General features: G+C 38.7%; 1 protein-coding gene across 1 annotated transcript; it reads right to left on the bottom strand.

Moving 5' to 3' along the window:
* Positions 1 to 4,064: 4,064 nt before the first annotated feature.
* LOC117430295 (opsin-5-like) lies at positions 4,065 to 16,585 on the bottom strand. Its single transcript, XM_034907986.2, has 6 exons — positions 16,382 to 16,585; positions 8,380 to 8,467; positions 7,882 to 8,044; positions 7,465 to 7,592; positions 6,161 to 6,495; positions 4,065 to 6,012 (listed from the first exon to the last, which is right to left on the bottom strand). The coding sequence occupies exons 2-6, from the start codon at positions 8,465 to 8,467 to the stop codon at positions 5,644 to 5,646; spliced, it is 1,083 nt and encodes a 360-aa protein (XP_034763877.2). The 5' UTR covers positions 16,382 to 16,585; the 3' UTR covers positions 4,065 to 5,643.
* Positions 16,586 to 23,038: the final 6,453 nt, after the last annotated feature.

Below are 23,038 nucleotides of genomic sequence, written 5' to 3' on the forward strand. Positions count from 1 at the left end.
TGAGATTGGGACAGCGAAGCGTATGAGCCTGGTCCCTCAAAATCAGGGACAGTTGAGAATTCTTTAAGGTCACATATGCTTTCCCTTCAGTACCACGACATGGTTGTAGGAGAATAGAAGCACTTTTACAGTAATCTGCTTGGAGCTTCATGCAATGCATGCTAATTAAAACTCCTAATGGAAATGGAAAAGTAATTTAAAAATGCCTCTGTTCTCAGCTTCTCCATTCATTCTTGCAGAATGTTCTCTCTGCTGCCTCGCTCATTGAGGGCCCCACAAGCTGGGAAGCAACTCCAAATCACTGGGCATGGGACACATTGATCTTTTACAATTGTCCCTGCTTAGCTTAGACAATCTGGTGAGATTGTAGGACTAACAATTGTGTACCAGTATAGAAGAGAGGACCGCTCTGTATAGATTTTAATAAAAGTTAAATAAGCTGACACAAGCAATTAAAAATCGAAATTAAGGGTAGGAAAAAATATTTGAACTAGAATGTTAATCTGCATACTGAAAATATTAAATTCTGTAGTTTTCACTTTAAGAGCTTTTATACTGTAGGTTGACTCACCAATCATTCTATTTTCTTTACTTCACTAAGAATAATAAAGTCATTTAATATGATTCGCTAAGTATTAGTCTGTTGCAGGGGTTCATTTAGCATTTAACAGCTCAAGCAGCACAAACCTGTCCAATGACATCCCTCAGCATGCTAACAATGTACTTTTTAATATTTCATGCTCCTTGCAACGTGTTGAATAATTAAAGGAGTATTTCTTCCATTAATCAAGCTGTCTGAACTCTCCCCCACCTCACCTCGTGTAGTAACATTGGAGCCTGTGCAACAAAAACATCTGACAGGAAAATGCCTCCTTCATTCTGGAGCATTCTGACCTAATGCTGTCTGAGATCAGAGTGATACTGTATCTACTCCTACACCCTCCTTCTGAGGCACTCTCTAACCTTAAAACACTCAATCATACAATATCCAGCAGAACAACAATTTCCTTTTAGGTCATCTATCCTTTTATCAGACCCCGCTGGTACACAGACAGCTGGATTTTTACAGTACGAGGGACTCCACCTAGTTTGCATCAACAGTTATTTTTAGGGATAATCCTGGAATAACCATGGCTAGGTGGTTGATGAAATCCAGGGTGATTCAGTCAGGGAACTCATGTGATAGATTATTTAGCAGGTACTTAGTGGATTGAGGTATGATATAAAACCCTTCCTTGCCGATCACTGGACGTATTGTTTATCGAAGGACAAATGAGATGCTAGGCATTCGATTTGTTCTGGTATTGGAAGCTCCTAAAATATGCTTGATGCTTACATGATTTGATTTAAGGTTAAAGTGAGTTCCCTGCTAGAACCACCGCTTTGTTTAATTTCTCCAGGGTTGTAAAAGCAGGGGGAAAAATACAATGCGGCTTATCCTAGTGGGTATAGGTTGATCAAGATCACCTCTTCTGTCCGGATCCTTCAGCCATATGCTCAGTAAGCTACGCGTAACCCCTGCACACTTGTGTTCTAAGCAGGGTGGACAGGTGAGGGAGGTGCCACTGTTAATATGACACTGAGAGGAAACACCAGAGCCCAGAGAGACACCAGGGTGGCACAGCGAAATAAACAAGTTAAACATGTGCAACAGGATGGAAGCAGGGCATAAACAGGAAACCACGCAGATCATAAGATAGGGTCAAGCTGAGCCACAACCATTTCAATCACCACTAAAAGACATGACTGCACTCAACCATTAGAGTTTCATTTTACTACTACATTCACTTTAATGGACACATTTCATCCCCTCACATGCTAGAGACCGGGAGAGATTATAACATACATTAACTGGAGGACCGGGAGAAGATTGGAGGGTCCAGTATGCCTTGTCAAACATGACCTTTTTTGAAAGCAAGGTTATCAATTAATACCTGCTGTGTAGCAGAGCAGCAGGATAATAGAAGGGATCCATGGAGCACTGGGCTATAAAGCCATTTATGAGGCTTAGGGAGCGTAAGGAGCTGCGATTACTCAAGCACATTATAAATTTAATTATTAATGCTTTATAAGGTCTACTAATAAACACCTTATTAACCCTCATTTGTAAATATCTATAGATAGCTTGCTCTTTCATATTTATATAGCATCTATTAATCATTAATAAATGGTTAATAAAGTATTTATTAGCGGACCTTATAAAGCATTACTAATGGCACTAATAAGGTGCCTTCTTGTTCTTATTGTATGACTTATATTGTAACACTTGAATGTATTTGTATTTGCTTGCGATTGTAAGTCCCCCTGGATAAGGGCGTCTGCTAAGAAATAAATAATAATAATAATAATAATATGTATTCATCATCTATAAAGGGTTAATACAGTGTTTATTACTGGACCATATAAAGTGCTACCGCTTTAGCTCAGGACTGATTCTCTTTTGGTCTCAGCGTTTACAGTGTGGACAAGTTGTATGTTTTGTGCCATGAAGCACAGACCTCTAACTGCTAATCAGTTTAGCTGCAGTGATGTTCACCTGGTGTTGCAGGTTCTGTTGAGCGCGTTCCTCTCATTGCTATGCAAGGTGCCTCTGCTGCTGCTCTGCTCTCCCGCTTCCTGCATTGCTGGTAATAAACCTCCCCTTCTACACTCCGGCTTTATCTCCTTTTTCATCTGACAAAAAGAGTATCGGCACTCAGGATTTGGTCACTTTTATTTGTGCAACATCAAGGTTAAACAACGAAAAAGTTAAATCAAAGTTAAAGGGCTTTGAAGATATGACCACGTAACCAACATAGGGTCTTTGATTATGCCATGCTGTAGGTGTGCTGTACAGCTATGGCCAAACGTTTTGCATCACCTAGAATTTTAGGTTTGAGACATAATTTAAAAGAAAAAAAAAGCTATATGAACACCATTTAGATGTTTATTTTACATCATGCAACAAATAAACTACAAAATGATATTGCAGAAGTCTACCGGAAGCCATACTAGTAGTACAGTATTTCATGTTAGATTTCAATGTCACATTCTAAAAATGTTTTGTATAGGGAAAACCACAAAGCGATTTGTAATTCAATGTGTTAACGTTTCAGTAGGTTTCATTTGACTTTATGAAGCAAAATGTGTCTATTCTACAGGGTGGTGCAAAACCTTTAGCCATAGCTGTACACAAACATGGACTAGCGATGTGCAACCTTTGTTCTCTCTGTGTTCAGAGAACATTGGTGCAAGGGTTATTAAGGTGCAAACGAAGGGATAAGAATGAAGGGTTTTAGTGGTCTCTGCAGAGTAATATTAAACTGTATCACTTAGTGCTCTGGCTAAAGTGTTTGATCCAAGGACGTTTCTCCTCCACCACCCATTGCACGCATCAGTGTCTGATAAAGGTGGTATTTAAATGGAAGATTATTCATTTCTTTATTAATTACCCTGCATGATCCATGTTGCTGGCAGCTGCTCAAGCAAAGATGTCCTTCCAGTGCGGGCTCCTCTGCTCCAGTTCTGTCACTATGCATATTAATCTAGCCTGATGCAGCACAGTCATGCTATTTTGCTTTGCATTCAAAACATCCTTGAGTTGAATAAAAAAGAATCAATCCGTCTACTTTCATGTCAGAAATGGTTTGCTTCTTTTTCCTTTCTTGGCACTGGGGCTTATCAGTGTCATTGACATACTGAGAGCACTGAAGCTGTTTAATGTTTTTTCTACATTTGTCAACTATTTATCAATCAATAACCAACCAATCAAACCAGGGTCCAGTAATTAGTAGTTTGTTAGTTAATGCAGAGAAACATTAAAGTGATGATCAGACGTGAATACACACTGGTTTCAAATGATGATGTTTTTCAACATTTCTGACATTTGCTGGTAATTGATGCAAAGACTGAAGAGATCTAGGAGATAAATAATATGAATAGAATGAGATAGATAGATAGATAGATAGATAGATAGATAGATAGATAGATAGATAGACAGATAGACAGATAGACAGACAGACAGACAGATAGACAGAGAGCCCTTAACTATAACTTGCTGTGAATAAATCCAATCAATTTACATTTTTTTTAACAAATACATCTTTATTTTAATTTACAGCATTTGTAAACAGCTTGTCGCAGTGCCAATAAATAATAAGAACCCAAAGCAATCTTTTAAATCTCTCGATTTATAGATATATACAGTATATATGTATCTCTTACAAACAAAGCATATATGCAACCAGAATGCAGACCTTGCATTACACAAGAAACCACAACGTAGCCTGGAGATCGACTTGTACAATCAGAGTTGTGCAATTAAATCTGTACCCCACAGCACTGCAGTGATGAGAACTGGACAGATGGTATATACATTGGAATCCCTTTATTATGCACGTAATACTGTTAATGGTCTTACTGGTGAGTTTGTCACAATGGCAGGTGGTAACTGGAGAGGGCTGGTCTACGTGGTGCATTTTCAGTACCTCTGGAGGGCTGGGCTTCAGTTGGGTAGATGGGGTTCTGGGAAATAACAGCACAATTCAGCACAGCTGGTATTGGTAACTGGCACTGAACAGTCTCAAACTCAACCGCACAAAGGACTGCCATAACATTGTCAACAGGGTCTAAGGGTCACCATGAATTCTTATTTTAAGCAACATATATTATAAATAAATACATGAACACCAGTGACCAATACTATATTGTCTAAAAAGCACCTCCATGGTGATCAGTTCTCATTTCCCCTGAAATATTCTCAGTAACACTTTCAACTGGGACTTAGCATCTGCTGTTGTTCAATAGAATAAGCTTGTCATCTTCATCTCCATTTTCAATGGCACACATATTGTCTTTGTGGTTCTCTTTAAACTTTTGAATCCCCAAAACCTCCATTCCGTTTCTTTACTGCACAAACTAGAAAACGGATTGTTGTGTTCAGTGGGGATTTAAATCCCCATGTTAATTTGAAAAACCCAGATCACCCACACCCAGAGCAACCCACATCAACATCCTTTTGAAGACATACACTATCGCCACCTTCTGGACACTGAAGGACATAACTGAATAACATTTTTTTTTCTTTAAAAAATAGCTGCCTCCTTATTTATAACACAATCTTGAAAAAAAGCAATAGTTTTACTCGAATATTTTAAATTGAATATTTCAGCCTGATCAATGATGTAGTGCAGTCTTTTAGTTAGATATCATCAATATACTGTTTCTATGCACCCTCAAAACCGCAGCATATCTGACAGCCCAATTCTCGACAATAATATTGGCACTAGTTGAAAAAAACAAGAGAATATCAGTGATAAGTCAAATACTGAAATAGAACAGCATCTTTGCTGTTTTTGTTCTGCAGTTATAGATACACCTTCTTTGATCTGATAAACAATAACTCCATAATGCACATGAGTTGTCCGTGAGCAGTTATTAATGTATCTTACAACATTTGTGAAATTGCAGCTGGTAAACTGTTCTATGCTATCCAGTTAAATTCAACCGCACATTCTTTGAGATTGGGAGTTAAGTACAGAATCCACCCCAAATCCACACCAGTTTTATCAAACCGAGACATGGTGCACAGCTCTCAGTGCCTGGCCAGCCCACCTGGTTAGCTCTTAACTAATCCCTCAGTTACTTTCTCATCTCTACAGACTCCTAGAGGATTTCCTGCCAGTGCCGGCAGGTGGTGTGGCTCTCAGGCAGCCCGTTAGAGAGCCGCGTGGAGTTGCTGAATTCCTTGTTCCGCAGTGCCTCCTTCTGGACTATTGTCCGCTTGCAGCAGCATAGTTGGGCACACAGACACCGTCGGCAGTGAGCAGCATCGCGGCACAGGAACTTGCGGAAGTTGGGTTTGAAGAGAAGGTAGACCACAGGGTTGTAGAGGGTTGAGGACTTGGCCAAGATGGCAGCGATGGCAAACGCCATAGGTGGAACCCGCGTGGCATCTCCGAAAGCCGCCCACATTGCCACCACTGCATACGGGCTCCAGGCCACCAGGAATCCAATACATACCGCAACTGAGAGCTGGAAGAGAAGGAGGGTGCTATCAGTTGCCTACAGTCAATCCTGATTATTCATTTGTTTATAATGGCACACTGTAGTTTCAGATTCAGAACTGGAACTCTCGCCTATTGTTCTGCTTCATGTAAAGCTGTTGCCTCAGCCTCCTTACCTTGATGATGAGCTTGTGGGCATTGCTGGTCTTGGTCTGAGGGGAGATGTGCTGCTGGACAGCCTGTCGTGAACCCCGCACAGTCAGCAGGATGAAGGTGTAGGAGGTGAAGATGATGGTGCAGGGCACAACGTAGCAGAAGGCGAAGAGCGACACAATATAGGTCATGGCAGACAGCTCACTGTTAGGCGCCTGCCAGTTGATGCAGCACGCTGTGCCATACGGCTCTGGACCGTAATGACCCCACTTTGCCAAGGGAGCTCCTGCAAAGATCAAGGCGTAACACCACACACCCGCCACCAGGAGGCAGGCATGGGCTGACGAGAACTTGTTACCTGCCAGTGAGGGAACGCAGGAAAAAAAAAGAGTGGAACATCTGGGACAAATAAAGTGAATCATGGTGGATAAGGTACCCATATGAAGTACTGCGGTACTAATGCTGCATTGTTTTTGGACATTTTAAACAGCCCTGCAAGAGAATAACCTTTTATAGAGCGGGGGGGGGGGGGGGGGGGGGGGGGGGGGGGGGGGGGGAGGGCATAAACTGACAGTGAAACATCCAGGAAGGCTATCAGGCAAAGCAATATGCATTTAACTCTGTGCAAAGTGTTCATAAACAACACAGCCAACAGTCCAAAACAGAGTGTGATGGGAGTTCATGGAAATTAAACCTGCTCAAGAACACAACTGCTAAAGCAGCGAGACTATTAGAAAAAGATTGCTCTCTCTCTCTCTCTCTCTCTCTCTCTCTCTCTCTCTCTCTCTCTCTCTCTCTCTCTCTCTCTCAGTTTTTTCTAAAGATATCCTACTGCACCCTGATTGTATTAATTTCATAGCAGGGCAATGTTTACTGTACAATAGAGGTTGCAAATAATTGCACAATCTATGAAACAAGTTCAAATCAGTTGTGTGGTGGCTGTCATATGGCATTAAACAGTGCATATGTTTCATTTTTTTTCTTCTTTTCTAGTGCTGCTTTGATATGGAAGATTCAAAAGGGAGACATTTCCTTTAATCCTAAAACTGTTTATGACTCACCCTTGTGCTGGTGCAAATTAAGAGCAGCTAACACTTCATGGTAGACGAACATTTGTGACAACCAGTGGTACCCTCTCTGCCATTTGAGATTTATTGTCAAATCTGGCGAATAGGTACAGTAGATGAGAGGTTATTAGACTGAGCTACAGCCTGAGGCCAGAAAGGAACTCTCAAAGTCAGAAACCTTGTAGACAATGCAGGATCTAAGTGTGAGTGCTGGGTGCTCCAGCAAGTGTCACGTCTGGGTTGGTTGTACCACTACCTACCGTAGGATGGGTAGCACACTTTGAGGCAGCAAACAGAGGAGAGCACAGTGAGGTTGGTAAGGCTACACAGTCCAAAGAGAACACCACAGAAAGCGTAGTATTGGCAGGCGACATCATCAAACAGCCACCTGCAGACAGAACGGCACAGCCAGTCAGTGCCTTTGTAGGGGGACTGCTGGGAATAACATTCAACTGGTTTAATACTGCAACTAAAAGAATACTGGGAACAGGATGCAGCTTATCAGTAACTTCAAAAACTTAGATTTGTAAGGGAAAAATGGTAGAAAGTCAAGTAGACAAACAGGTGCCTTTTTCTGTGTAACTCGCTTCTGTAAAAAGAGAAGCAAAGGACACCAGCACCCCTCACAGAGTTATTAAGTTGCCTATAGGACACGGTCACTTTTTAAACCCCGCTACCTGTGTGAGAAGGCGGAAGGGATAGCCAGTGGGAAGAGGGTCAAGGTCATTCCAAGGTCACTTAGAGACAGGTTGATGATGAAGAACTCTGCTGGCTTCAGGGAGGACTTCTTGCGATACGCCACAAAGAGCAGGACACAGTTTCCGAGCAGGGAGAGAACACCTGCAGATGGAATGAGACAGCAAGATATATCCGTGTCATTAGGGGCCAGTATTTCACAAGACGACGCATTTGCTACTTCCCTTCAGCATAAGAACATTCTCACCCTGTTTTGCAGCTGATCTTTTGTTCTTTTCCAGAATGTATTTATTTATTGTTAAAATATTTACAAGAACAAAAACACAGAACTGAAGTTTAATTTCCAGTTTTGTTCTCCTTGATAGGACCCTATACTAATAAGAAATCAGAATTGAAAGCCTTGGTTATCGCTTTTGTAATGTCAGCTGTAGCGCTAGGGTTAAAGTTCAGTTATCACCTGGTGAGGGGGCGTTGCTTACCGAACAGAGAATAGATTGTCCCCATGATCACGTCGTTCTCCCTGGATATGGTGGAAACAAACAAGGCTGTTTCTGAGGCATTTCTCATCTGCAGAGAGAGAGAGAGAGAGAGAGAGAGAGAGAGAGAGAGAGAGAGAGAGAGAGAGAGAGAGAGAGAGAGACTGGCAGTCAGCGCAGGCTGTGTGTTTAATTTAGAAGCATAATAATGTTTTCAATATGACCTAGCACTTCTATACAATGTAAAGTACTGGCCTGATTTTAGCAGTGCTTGTTTTCACATGTTTGAGCACTGGCCCCATAATGATGCAGTTGTGACTTCTAGAAAACAAAAAGCTAACAAACTGTACACTGTGTCAATTGTGAATCAGTAAATTTGACTTGTGGACTCATTTTATTGAACCACGCTAGTCAAGCTTTTGAATACTGATTCAAGAGAAGTTTCATTGTGATGTGAACTACAGCTGTCCCTACTGAACCTCTTTATTGTCTAGGAGACATTTGTAGTCAAGGACATTTGTAAATAAAGATGTAATCACATGAACACCAAATGGAAAGGTTTTCCTTTCAAAATACACAGTATAAGAGTACATATATTGTCCCCCTTTACCAAGTGTACCAATCTACAGCATAGATATACATATTCTTTGTAGCAAAGACAACATGACATCATTATGCCATTACATAATACTAATGATACCAATAAAAAAGTCATCAACAGACGAGTTTAATCGGTGATTCAATGCATACCAAGGTCTCTTTATAAGGCATTTAGATCAGTTATTAGTTTTTAAATGATATGCAATACAGAGCAAATATGGAAAAGTATGATACATGAGCCAAATAAATATTGCTCCCTTTTCAATCTGTTTATTGCAAGTAGCAATTTTTTAATTGTTTTAATTTTAAATAGCAATTCTAGACACTGCATTTTTTACATTAAACAAGTAAATTTAATTAAGCCTATAGCCATTCACAAAGCAACCTTTTAGACTGCACAGCACAATTTGTCGAAATATATTAGAATACGAAGGGATTACACTCCTCTAAACAGACAATGCAATGCTGCTTTCTGGTGCTTTACTTTCAGCGTTCATATAATATACATAATATTTAGCTACATAAGGGAGATGTAGGCAATGGGGAAATAATACACATCTAGAGAAGTACTGCCATGAAAAAGGTTAGATTATTCATAATTTACTCTATACACACACACAGTATATGGGAATTAGTGGTGCCTATGGAAAGGGTTTATGGTTTTAGTACTGATCCCATATAGACAGTATTATAACTGTCTTGGATCCTCCCATGATTGCAGTTTTGTAATTGTGGAAATACAAATTACAAATAGGGAATCTATCATTGCGACACCTTGCTAGCTACAAAGAAGAAGGGTTAATTAATCTGACTTTCCAATCAAGTGAGGTGAAATGTTTAAAGATCTCATTAGAGGTGCTATGCATCACCACACAAACAAGCATCCTGCCAGCAACACAGGCGACATCTGCTTAGAGTGCCTCTGTGTTTCTGCACTGAACACAGTTCTGCACTAACGTCATATGAAGAGAAGCATGCCTGTGGCAGAACTGCTGATTCCACACCAGAGAAAGCACTTTTACAAAATGTCAGTAGTGGTGGTCTCCCGGCACGCACCATAAACAGTATCATTTTACAGAGATTGAGAATTTAAGTCACAGGGAGCAATGATACAGCAGTACATAACTCAATACGGAAGAAAGTGGCAAATTCAATGTGGAACAAATAACTAGTTTTACTGGAGTCTTGAAGATTTGCTCAGCGAAGATCTGAGCAGCAAAAACATGTTATTCTCTGGCTCTTGCTGTAACATACAAATGGGCTGAGTTACAATCCAATTTACCAGCTTTTAATTTTCTACAGTGACCTGCCTCTCTCCACCTAAACGTCTCGCTACCCAGTAAAACAGATTTCACCAAGCCCCAAGTCAATATATCCTCCTACTTATAAGTGACTCTGATCCTCTCTTAGGAGACCATCACAAATCATACACAGCATGTGACACACCAAAAAGAAAAATGTATTTAAGCTTGGATTTGTAATTAAGCAGAGTTCTGTGCATCATTGCAGGTGGTGGGAAAGTACAGTAGCTCATCTTTCAAACCTGATCTCCTGCAAGCCTTCTTCTGTCACTTACTTTGACTTGTTGGCACATGTCTTACCCAATCACAGGGTTTTTAATCTTGATACTTTCTAGAATCACCCGACCTATGTGATTGATTCATCAGACCTGTTTGCTAGTGATAGGAAATTAAATTGAAAGACAATTGCATGTAATCACTTTCACCTGACATTTTCTTTTGCACTGTACTGCACATTTGCATTTCCTTCAACCAAATTCCATGTCCAAAAGAAAAAGATAAAAAATACATCAAGAGTGTATATATTATTGTAAATTACCAGCATTGGTATTTTAATAATATGAATTAAAATAACCTTTAATATTGTTTACAGATCATGTTTTTAGGCATTATAGATCTTATTTATCTATAAAATGTCAAGACAATTCTTTTTATCTCAAGTATCAAAACTTTTACAGTACAAGGGAATTTAGCACATTTTGACTTGGTTTGTTTCTTTGTTATCAGTGGTGCATGCTAAAAGCTAATTGCCCTAATAGAGTAAAGCGATTTTAGAGATAAGCTTATGAAATGTAGCTAAATATTAAATCATTGAATGAACATTAATGGGTTTATACTGTACTTGCCTCCCCTTGCTATGAACAGTATTTTTTGTCAGATCATTATGGTTGGTAAATATTAGAAATGTGCCCCTGATTTAATAGGACATGTATGACTTGTGTTTAAATTGTTACATACCCATGCATCAATGATTACTCCCTTTCTGTCTTATCTGCTTTCTCACCTGTTGTGTCTAAAACTGACTTGAAACAGGGACATGCAGCTTTTATATATTACATAAACATGTCATGAAGGCTACATGGAGAACAAAAATGCACTACTTACTCCAAAGTGTGTGCTACACATGACTGTTGATTCCCATTGTATGCGTCTCTCAAGTGCCTTGTTTTTTATGATTAATGTCTTCATTCTAAAGTAGGATCACTCATTGTTTGTATAGGAAAAGCAATGGCTTTAGCTTTGCTGTAAATAAGCCCAGCAGGCATTGTTCTCTATTGTCCAAGAATATGAACTACTGTAAATCAGCCAATGCCAATCAAAAAAGATGAGCTAAATCATATCCAGATATTATAACAAAGCCAATTGTACATTAGTGTAGTACCTTTGAAAGATCTGAAGCCAGTTCAATTGGTTATTACAGATCAATAACTTTGTCTAAAAAAACCACCCAAAAAACAAAGCTAAATTGACATTTGAGCACGGCAAACTTACAGTTAGAGTGGCGGTTACCAGCACTGCAACTGGTTGCATCGTCGCATTATTGTAATAATTGCAACCTGAGAGCACAAGACAAAGCTTCCATTAGCAATGGCTTGTTCTTGTGTGCTTAGTATATAGTACCAGCACTTGGAATCCGCTTTGAGAGTGGGAAAGCTGAACGATATGGGTCTTAGAGCATACCAATAGACATCTCACCAGAATGAAATGTCAATTAAACTCCCCTTGGTTTCCTGACATGACTTTTAGATTGTTTTTAAACCTGTGGATCTGATTTATTTAGCAAAGTCAACCGCTGCACTGGCATTCATAAGCACTGGTGCACTGAACAGTATCAATACGGACAATGCGGTAGACCTTGGAGCATAGCATTGAACATATACCTGTCCCAGGTGATCTATTAAGGAGGATCATACTGCCTGTCCAACAGCACCAGGAGCTCTCATATTTCAGTGGTTGTTTTCATGGCACTCAGTATACAGAAAAATAGCTTTAAAAATAAAACAGTCAGCCATCCAATTTCATGACTCCACTAAGATGCATTGAGAGTGTACTGGTACAGGTCGTTGTGAAGAACTCCCCTAGTGACTGATGAGACCAGATCAGAGCTCTTGTACAATGCCAGAGAATCTGCACCCCCCCCCCCCCCCCCCCCCCCCATTTCCATTTGGCTCCCAATGGACTCATTAATCTTTCTGCAAATCGATAGTACTTGAATGGGTCCATAAACACATAAATAATGCATTGCAGAGATGCACCAGGGAGATAAATGCCATCAGTTTAATCACTTTACTTTTTGGAGACGTTTCAAAGAATAGTAAAATGAGATTATCTTGCATGGTATTTCGTGTCCTCTCAGCTAGTTGCATCTTGTTTTACCAGAGGGTATGGCTGTCTGAAAGAGGTGCTCTGTGTGATTTTATTAATTTGGTCCCTCCACATGAAGAACAGACTCCAGAATCAACAACTCACATCTAGAATGATTGCAAGTGCTGCAACAAGGAAGCGAGGGTAAACAGCAAGATGGCATTTGCAGCTATCAAAACGTTCATTCCAGTGTGACAGGATCCAGTACTGAAAGGATTTCGTTCCTTTCTTCCAGTGTGAGTTTTCATTTAATTTCAGCTCCTGCTATCACATAAACACTCTTACATCCAGTCAATTTAATCCCTTAACACAATACAGACTTAATCCCCATTAAGCAATTCATGGTTTGTCATGTATACCTTCACATCCTTGCCACACAGCCATTAATATTTATAAAACAGTTTCTGCAGATCAAGGGAAAAAAAGGAGTAACAGAGAACCATCTTACAAAAGAACTGGAGAGAAAGCGAGGCAAAACAGTCAATATGCACTTAGTGGGTATTTAATTCGATACCCAGGATCAGAACGATCTTTAAAGGAAGCAGCTCTCTTTGTGTGTGATCCTCTCGGCTTCCCATTGTAAATGCAGGTGCCCTGCAGTTTGAAAGTGAAAGTTTTTTTTGGGTTTAATAGTTTAGCTCTTGTGCTTTTTTTAAATCCTGCTGCCATTTCCTTGATGTATTGTTATTGTTTCAACCCCCAATCGACTGTTATCGATCTATGTGTTTGTATTTCCTATATTACTCACTAAGAACAAGGTTTTATTTACAGGGAAGGCCCTGGGCAGCAAGAGCAACACAAATCCAGTATTCTCACATACAACATAAATACAACTTAATAAGTGTACATGCAGCTTAACTCTGGGTTTTAGAAGAAAAACTCATGATGTCATAAAATCTGGCTCAGCTGAAGGCATACTGATAATAACCTGTTTGTATACTAGTGAATTATTTCCATAGGTCAGTAGATATTATTACAAATTATTTCTATCTGATGGGAAATCCAATTCATTAAGAAAGTGACAGTAACCCTTTGTCTTGGCTATGTCTGAAATTAAACGTGTTTAGTTGATGGATGAGTTTTAGTACTCTTGTATTTGTTTGACAAATGCTTTGCCTTGGTACCAGTTCGGCTTCTGTAGTTCACTTAGGTATTTTGGTAACTTTGTTGCTGGAAATAAATTGATGTAAAATGAGTTTTTGTTTCCAATTTTTCCACCTACCACATGAAGCTTATGATTGCTTCTAATGTGAGGTGTAAGATAAATTATGTTTGCAAATCAAGGGTGGACTGGCAGTACATGGGCCCATCAATTGTAACAGGCTTTGTTTGCTTTCTTTCCTCAAGTGTAGTTTTAGATTTAGAGAACCAAACTTACTCCTCCTTCTAAACCTGCTTGCCACAAGGTCAAACCAACTGGGCATGCAGTGCTGCTGTGTTACATTTTACAATTCAGATTCCTGGATTTACCTGCCCATTACTACACCCCAAATGTATTTTAAAGTTTAAGTGAACCCCTGTTCTTAAAGGATTTGATGTAAGGGTTGTGTTTTGATTATTATTAGTTCAATGCGTGTCGTATATTTCCATCGTTTGTTTTGCTTTCACTGCATGGAGTATTTGAATGTGCAGGTTATTGTAATGCAATGGGGTTATGATTGAAGGAGGATAAAGAAGTGCTGTGGTGCCTCCCTCTTGGTTGCATTGCTGTGCTGCTTTTTAACAAATCAAATTGTTTCTTAAACAAGCATTTTATTAAAAATGGATTTCAAACACAGTAAAAAATGAATAAAATAAAACCTTTTCTTCACCACCAATTCCATCAGAGCTCCCTAAGACCACCAGAACATTTATAACATATAATACTGACATAAATGTCTTTCTAGGCCAACATTTAAATGTGCTTTATGTCAGTGGAAATCGGAGTCGCAGGTATACTCGGCAAGTGAATGGTCTAAAAGATCTTCCGCCCAACAGTAAACACAATACTGCATTTCATTGACCCCAGCTGTATACATTTCATATTGTATGTTCCCTGCTTACAGAATAGTAGGTAGTGGTAGTGGAATATTGAAGGTGAGGGAAAGGATGGGATGTGAAGTAGGGTCATTAATAAAGTGACCGTTTTAGTTGGGGCGAAGTGCTAAAAGTGTCATCTTGACACAGGAAGAGGTCTTGAATTAAATTGATTGCTCTCATATCCGTGCTGTGAAAACCTGGTGGAAATGATTTATCCAGTTGCTACGGATTCAATTAAGCACAATTACCTACATAAATGCACAATGTCCTGTTTGTTTTTTTCAGGTCAGTGGTTTTATGGGCATGGGAAAATGATTCACAATTGAAATGTTATTGATCAGTAGTTATATTATGCCAATTCACTGTGTTAAAATATTCCTTTAAATTGACATAAATGTGTGCGAACAGACCTATTCATAATCATTGGTTAGTTTTTCAGGAGAACAGTTTGTTGTATAAATCTGTGCGTTTCCTAACCCCACCATTATGAAGACATATATGCATTCAGAAGTTATAAGCCCCACAAGATTTCAGAGAAACAGACATCCAAAAAAGAAAACAAACTTAACAGCATATGCCCTGCTGAGTAATCCGCAAGGTGCCTGGAATAGCCACGTTTATGATGGGGTTATTACAATGATTCTAAAGATGGGCAGCCGTTGGCTGTGATAATTCCCCTTCTGATTTGGAGGTTGGGCGGCTAGGTTAGTCCATCACTTTTGTTTTTTCACGATTTGTAAGCTGTTTTTATGAAGCTTCTTCTCCAATCTGAGTTCACTTTGTTTTATTTATTGTTGCCCCCTCTCAGTTAAAGGGTGTCTGTATTGTTAGGGGTTTGCTAGCTGGATTGACTGTTTGCTGAAATAAATCCCTCTCTTGTTGTTTTCTGCTTGTTTTAGGAATTGCAAAGAGACGCTTAGAGCAGTGGACAGGTACATTTATATCGGTTTAGTGTATTATTTTGAATGGTCTTCCTCTGCCTGCTTGCTTGAGTCAGGGAAGGGAAAGGACAGGGGAATTTGTATTTTTCTCCCATCTATAGTTTTTTTTTTATCTGTAACAATTCTGACAAGCTGCTTTTAATGATTCTCTGATCCCTGTAAGAGCAGTGAATTGAGTTCCTATGTATACTAACACCTCTCAATTTAAATTGATTTAACTCATATGATCTTGACATACATACTGTACATACAATTCCATCTGCACTGACAATGTGGTTACTGTGTTGAACATGGAACACTGAGCGCCAGTACTGTATGTGCTCAAACTAAAACATTTTAAAATTAAAATCACCTCAAAGCCTTTTTAATTGCCTTTGCAAAAAAAATACAGCTGTGCGTTTACAATTAAACTAGAATTTAGAAATAATATATAAAAGTACACAGTATTTAAGAAGAAAAGGCCAATTATGGAAAATAATTTGAGTTCAGAATGACTAAACAAACTAAATATAAAGGCAAATACACTAGCTCTGGAGGGCCTGGGTTCAAAAAAGTACCCTAAAGTTGCATCACATAATTTGCCAAACCACAGTAGGTGTTTCTCTTGGATAGCCCATGACTTAACAACAGGTGTGTTGTTTCAGGTCAGAATTGGAATGCATTGGTAGAGCACTGTGGGGTTGCTTGGATAGAGCGATGCCATTTGTCCCTCATCTTTCAAGTGCATAAGAAATACATGAATTACATAAAAGCAAAACTTTAAAAAACATTTGTTCCTACCTTATTGGGAAGAGATGCCAATCCTTATACAAACTCATGGGTGGTAGATATGGTCCAGAATGTGCTTTCTTGCTCCTAAAAGTTGCAGAGTCATTTATTTTGTTTGCCCAAGAGTAAAAAAAAACCTGGTCACTTTCTTTTCATGTTTGAGCTCCCAGGTCCAGGTGGGATGGGAGAGGAGCAGGGAGGGATGAGTGAACTAGAGCTGGGAGAGGGAGAATCTGACAGTGAGAGAGACACAAGGCTCTCTCTCTCTCTCTCTCTCTCTCTCTCTCTCTCTCTCTCTCTCTCTCGTCTCTCTCTCTCTCTCTCTCTCTCTCTCTCTCTCTCTCTCTCTCTCTCTCTCTCTCTCTTTCTCTGAGCTCCTGCATCATCTGATGAGAAGGGCTGCAGGTTCATCTTCAGGAGATCTGTTAACCCTCTCCCTTCATCCATCCTGGTTAGTCTGTATTTTGTCCAGGCCATGACTGAATTGATTGCCCCCTGAGCAATGCCTTTGATTTTTTTTTCTCCCTTTTCATTCTCTCTGCGTGTCAATTTGTAGCAGATTTGTTTTCTCAGAGGGAGAGAAAATGAGAGGAGAGAGACAGAAAGAAAGTGAAAGGGTGATGGAGAAAGGGAGAGGGAAAAGGCAGCGGCACAGGCAGAAAAGAGTAGTAAAGCAGCAGGACATGCAATATGTGTAATTGTACATATAGCTGAACATTAAAAACCTTTATACACACTTATGCCATGATAAGCTATGCATTGTTTGGTCCTGAGGTTTTATGTGATGTGATGTTTAGCATGGACAGTTGATGATTGTGCATTGCAAGCATGGAAGCATCTGCTATGGGTTTCAGGTGTGACTGCCACAAAACCAGGACCAGCCCAATGACTTGTTCCCGATCCAGATAAAGTCTGTGGGTTAAACTTGATTGATCTGAAGAAGAGAAGGCAGTGCACATAAGGCAATGTCTCGGATCTGTACATACTCATCCAAACTAGCCAGCTATGTTGCCTATGTCTTTATTTCCGGTGATAGTCACCACGGTCAATATAAGCAACAGTGGTACTCACCTCCTCACTCCTGACAGATTGGCTGCCGTTTAAACTTTATCTTTCTCTTCTCTAGCAGGACGCATTGTGAGCATGTTGGGAACGCTGTAAAAGTATGACCTTTATCTGACTGTGTGGGCCTTGGCTGGCCAGCTACTGTCAGTAAATTCATCCTCAATACATCTAAAATAATAAGACGTCCTTAATGTTGAGACAAAAGCTTCAAGAATGCAAACAAACTAAAAAGCCAACAAGGTTTGGTTTCAGAAGGGCAGACCCTAAAGAAAAGTTAAACTATGTAAGAATGTACAAAACAACTGTAAAATGAGATAAATAAAACGTATTGGTCTCCTCTTTTTTTAATTATAACAACAATATTCCAGTAAACCAGAAATGACTCTGGTATATGCAGTTTGTGGTTCAGGCAGAGTTTGCCACATGACATAACAGTCATTCTCACAATACCCTATGGGTCTGACTATCCTGCCTACCCCACTCTGAGCTGTTTACTGCTTGTATCAGTTGGACGATACAATATGAATTCTGTTAATCAAAAAACTGTGTGGGAGCAAGTAAAGTTGTTTATTTTGTGCAATAGCTAATCTGTAGTTCTATGCCGTGACTGCAGTCAAGTATTTTGAGGACAGGGTAAACAAGGAACAATTCTAGTATTAGAATTGTTTTTTTTATATTAAAACAGAGATGATCTTTGAATTAATTGCAATGTGCTTCACAGTTACATTCATATTAAAGATTCATCCACTAACAAAAGCCCAGGAAGGTCAGCGACTCCAGGAGCATATACACATAAATTGATCAGCACTAAGAGGTCACATTCAAAAATCTTTTTTTCATTAATGCTGTAAGCCTCTGAATGGCCCAGGGGTCAGCGCCTGGACTTCCACTGTGATTAACAGGGTTTGTGTCTGGGTTGGCAATATGCTTTTTAATTTTAGTTCATTTTCATAGGAGTGTTTCACAGGAGCATTCCGAGGAAAGAGCAGTGATGTATTCAAGCTGGAACACTGTGCCGGTACTGTTTTCTATAGGCAGCTGAGACAGTATCATTCTGCCACTGACAAGTAAAGCAAAGACACTTTGTGGAAATAAACTCTAGAACTGAGATAAATGCATTGTCTATTATATGTGTTACTAGAAGTTCAGTATACAAATAAAATGCATATTTGTATAATAATTCTTGTTTAAGAACATCAATATTTTATTTCAGTACCTTCAGATTTCAAGACTACACCACTGGGAGATAGATCAGTTTATGAACATACATGTAAGCCGAAGAACTCAGGTCCTTTTGGGGAAGTCAGCCCCTGTCTTTACTATTGTACAGGGGCTGGACAGTCTTCAACATCGCTTTCGATAGGGTGTAGCACCACATGGGCAGCCTAGACAGTGATGTGACAGCCTCTACAATGACCATTCCTCAATGCTTATTGTATGCTGTGCCATGTAAAGAATAGTGAAGCACTCGCTGTTAATGTTGACAGCATATTGAAAGTATTTTCCTAGGAAAAATAGAAAATGTTTTCAATGTCTTTTAGTTATACTTTAAACCCCCCCCAAAAAAAAAAGTATTAATTAAAAAGGCATAAGTCATTGATACATGGCATTCAAATGTAATTGATAAATGGCATTCATGATCCTAAGATTCAATATAGGTATAGAGCACTGGCATTTAAGAGCCCTCGAGTTAAAGTCAACTGATAATTAATTAGGCTCTTAGTCACCATGACCCATGCTGTATAACAGAAGAGCATTATTCTCCATTTAGAATATTTTTTTTTTATTAGATTTTGTGGTCACACTTTATTCTAAGAACCACTTATTTAGTTTATTAACTGTTAACAAACGTTGTTCATTTTGAGCTGCATTAATATCTTTCTAAACTAATATAACAGGCCCTGTTGTGTGATGCACTGGCGTTCCGGACTCTAATTCGTGTTGGTGAGATGAGGTTAAAAGCTCTATAACCACAAATGCAGACGAGTCTGGCTACTATAGTAACAATTTGAACCGATTTCAAACATATGATCGACTAGGAATGGATAATCCATAGGGCTCTGATATTTGCAGGTTTAGCTAGCCTATTATATATATATATATATATATATATATATATATATATATATATATATATATATATAAACTAACAATCAACAGTACAATAAATAATGTATATTACCATGTTTTGTTAGCTGATTGTTAATAGTTAATATGCAGCCCTTCAAATGCTGTGTGGTTTGAAATAAGTGAATCTAATTAACAAACAAGTATCATTTATGAATAATCCCCCAAAACATTGGATTCTTTTTAGCAATAATATGTTGTTTATCCCTTGCTAAAAGTATACAACGTGTAATACATCATAGTAAAAGCATGGTAAAGTATAGGTAAGCATTGGCACAGAGAGGTATAGTAAAAGAAAAACATGGCAAGCCATGATAAACTATGGTAAATGCATAATAAATGACCATGGCAAACTTGTATAAGAGATGGTACTTATAAGAACTACTACATATGAAGAGTCACTAACAGTAAAGAACCAAGCAGTACTACTTAATTTAAATGAAGATGATCTACCTACACTGTACATGTGCGGTTACATTATAATAACGCTAGCATTGCTAATAAAAAGCAAACAAGTGTGTATTTACAATGTAATGATTACAGTATATAACATGCAGTCAAAGGGTCATTATCATTCTGAGACATTGTTACCAACGCAAGACTTTAATAATGTTATCTTTTAGTCCTTTTGTTTAGTCCACAGATCTCAAAAAAATAAACTATGAATGTGCGTCAGCTGCAGCTACTGCTATGTGATGTGGAGTAGCACATGATACAGTTACATCAGCGTGATGCCATCACCATGCCCCAGGCATCTAGTACAGAGGATTTGTTGACACAGCCACACAACAGATTCAGGTCAGGTGCTTCAGAGAACCATGGTTTTGCATTGAACATTCATTCAAAATAAAGCAGCAAAACATTCAGAAACTAGAACCTTAACAAATGCAACTGCAAAAGAGCTTACATATCCTTCATTAGTATCCTGTTTTCAAAAGACTGGGGGACGACTAGTAAGTAATTCGATTTTTGGGTAGTTCACTTTCTATCAAGCTCAGATATCTTTGTTGCAAACCACAGGTATCAGTGCAGATATAAACAGTAATGGCATAATGTTAACTTGATCAATGTAATAAGCAACGTTTTTTTTTTTCTTTTTCAAGATTCCATGGTCAGATGCTTGTTGAAAGAGTTTGCAGTGAATGGGTGCAATATGGACAGAAACGTCAACCACAGGGATGTCAATGCAAACTACAAAACTGCTACTGCACAGCTTGCTGTGATTGAGTACAATATAAAAATGAATCTTACTAAAGGATCAAAGAATCAAAGATGATCATCAAAGAGTACTTTTCCCCACTTAAAACTGTCTACAATCTTTTATTGAACCCAATAACTCTAATTACAGTGTTGCCTCTAATTTACAGTTTAAATAAATAAATACATAAATAACTTTAATAGAATGTTTTTATATGCTGCTACACCGTCTATAATCATATATTGTGAATCAGAATAATTGACAGTAATATTTGCACAGTTATTAATTAAATTAGCCTGTGCATGTGTATAAGATTTAATGTAAATCTGAGAAATTTCACTTCATAAGATTTAATGTAAATCTGAGAAATTTCACTTAATAAGATTTAATGTAAATCCCATATACAGATACATATCTTAAATATTCTTCCAGTATTTGCTCTGGCACTGACGGATTGTAAAATTCCTGGCAGCTAAAGTTTAAGGGATTCTCATATAAAGATAGGACACATTGCGGGATGCTGTGCCTCTCACGTGTTTGATCATCCTGCTTGAGCGTGAAAATATTAAGAGGAAGTATAGAGAGACAAAGACAAACTGTGTTTATTTCAGAGCTAGGTGTGAGTGGAATACGCCCAGGGATTGAAGATTAATTAAATGTGAGACGCATTTGTATTTCTGAGCAGCAACTGGAAAAAAAAAACATGCATTGACTGGACCGTGCAAAGGGAAAGACACTCAAGGGATTAAAAAAAACAAAAGCAAAAAAATAACTGAGAGGATCGCTTGTGAGGTAGCCTGTCAAAGATACTCATTGACGTCACAACACCATTGCCTGTAAAGACAAGGCTGCCACAGCATGTTCAGCGAAGCAGAAACCAAAATACGTTTTTAATAAGGAGAAACGTCAGCCTGAGGGAAAGACAAAATATTCACTACGTCTGTTTAATAGTTCATGTAGGGATTTAAACAGCTTTGCTTTTTTATTACATGAACAAGGATTTTTCATGCAGTGTTTTAAAAAAAAGAATAGCTACTTTTTTATTTTTAATTGGCTGTATATTATCACTATAAAGAAAAAATAGTCTTTCCAAGAGTGTCTGCAACATCCATTCATACATAACATCAGGAGTGGAAAGATCTGGTCCCTGAGGTCCTTTGACAAGCTGTTGTTTCTGGGAGGCATAGAGACAACTGAGTTTTCTTTTCTGGGCCTGTCCACTACATTCTCTATTTGCTACAAATAGTTGCTGAACCTACATACTTGCTTTTGTGTTTCGCTGTTCTCTATTCCCAGGGGGGGAGACTGGAATGGTTCCATCATCCAGTCCTGTTGTTGGCCAAGCTGCCGACAACAACAATAATAATAATAATAATAATAATAATAATAATAATAATAATAATAATAATAATAATAATAATAAACCTCATGGATCATCTCAGCAAAGGAGGCTTTAAGTACTTATTCTAAAGGACAATACCTTTGCGAAATGTATTTGAAATTGAGACTTAGATTTGAAACAGACTAAAGAGATCCAGTACAAATTCCAGCCAAGAAGCTTTTTTTTTTCAAATGTCTTCAGGCAGAGAACATATAACAAATGAAGCTATAGCCTTCATTAGTCCAACAAATTCAGAACTTATGCAAGAGGCCAGAGATCATACGAGTAAGCTACAAAAGCCTAATTTTTTATGAAAATGCTTATTCCAAGTTACAGTATGTACTGTAGATGCAATATAATTATTCTGCTTCCAGCGATATTCATTTAAGAACACACACAAAAAACTATGGCAGTCCAACAGAAGTGACGAAAAAATATTTTTACTACTAATGTGTTTTCTTGGAAAAGACCAAAAGGTTGACATAATATTAAGCAGCATAGTTGCTGATAAAAAGGCTCTTCATAATAATATGCGTACTGAAAGGTCTCGCAAACAGTGAAACATTAAAAGAGCAGTGTTTGCTCACTGTAAAAAATCAGAGTTCTCAATTATTTTAGCGATAATGGTTGCAAGCCCAACCATTGCCGGGAATAAGAGGTCAACCTCCACAGAGGCTTCCAGCTGAGAGGCTTGTTTGTGCTTCTCGATCCATTTAGCTATTATTTAGAAAAACTGATGAGTGGAGGTGTAACTAATATCAGGTTCGGCCACCAATCTGGACACAGCATAGTGCTGGAAAGCATCTTGAAGGGTGGCAATCCGTTCACCACAATAAGAAAAAAGAGGAATACAGATATGCTTTATGTGTTATTTTTCCTACAGCCCCATCTCAGGAAC

The sequence above is a fragment of the Acipenser ruthenus genome, chromosome 18 (assembly GCF_902713425.1).
Source record: "Acipenser ruthenus chromosome 18, fAciRut3.2 maternal haplotype, whole genome shotgun sequence".
Taxonomy (NCBI): Eukaryota; Metazoa; Chordata; class Actinopteri; order Acipenseriformes; family Acipenseridae; genus Acipenser; species Acipenser ruthenus.

Excerpts from the sequence above, each read along its gene's own strand:
- LOC117430295 (XM_034907986.2), bottom strand. The coding sequence starts at position 8,467 with ATGAGAAATGCCTCAGAAACAGCCTTGTTTGTTTCCACCATATCCAGG. Across the intron at positions 7,593-7,881 it reads CCTTCCGCCTTCTCACACAG|GTGGCTGTTTGATGATGTCG; the intron begins GTAGCGGGGTTT and ends TTCTGTCTGCAG. Across the intron at positions 6,496-7,464 it reads AGTGTGCTACCCATCCTACG|GTAACAAGTTCTCGTCAGCC; the intron begins GTAGGTAGTGGT and ends CCTCACTGGCAG.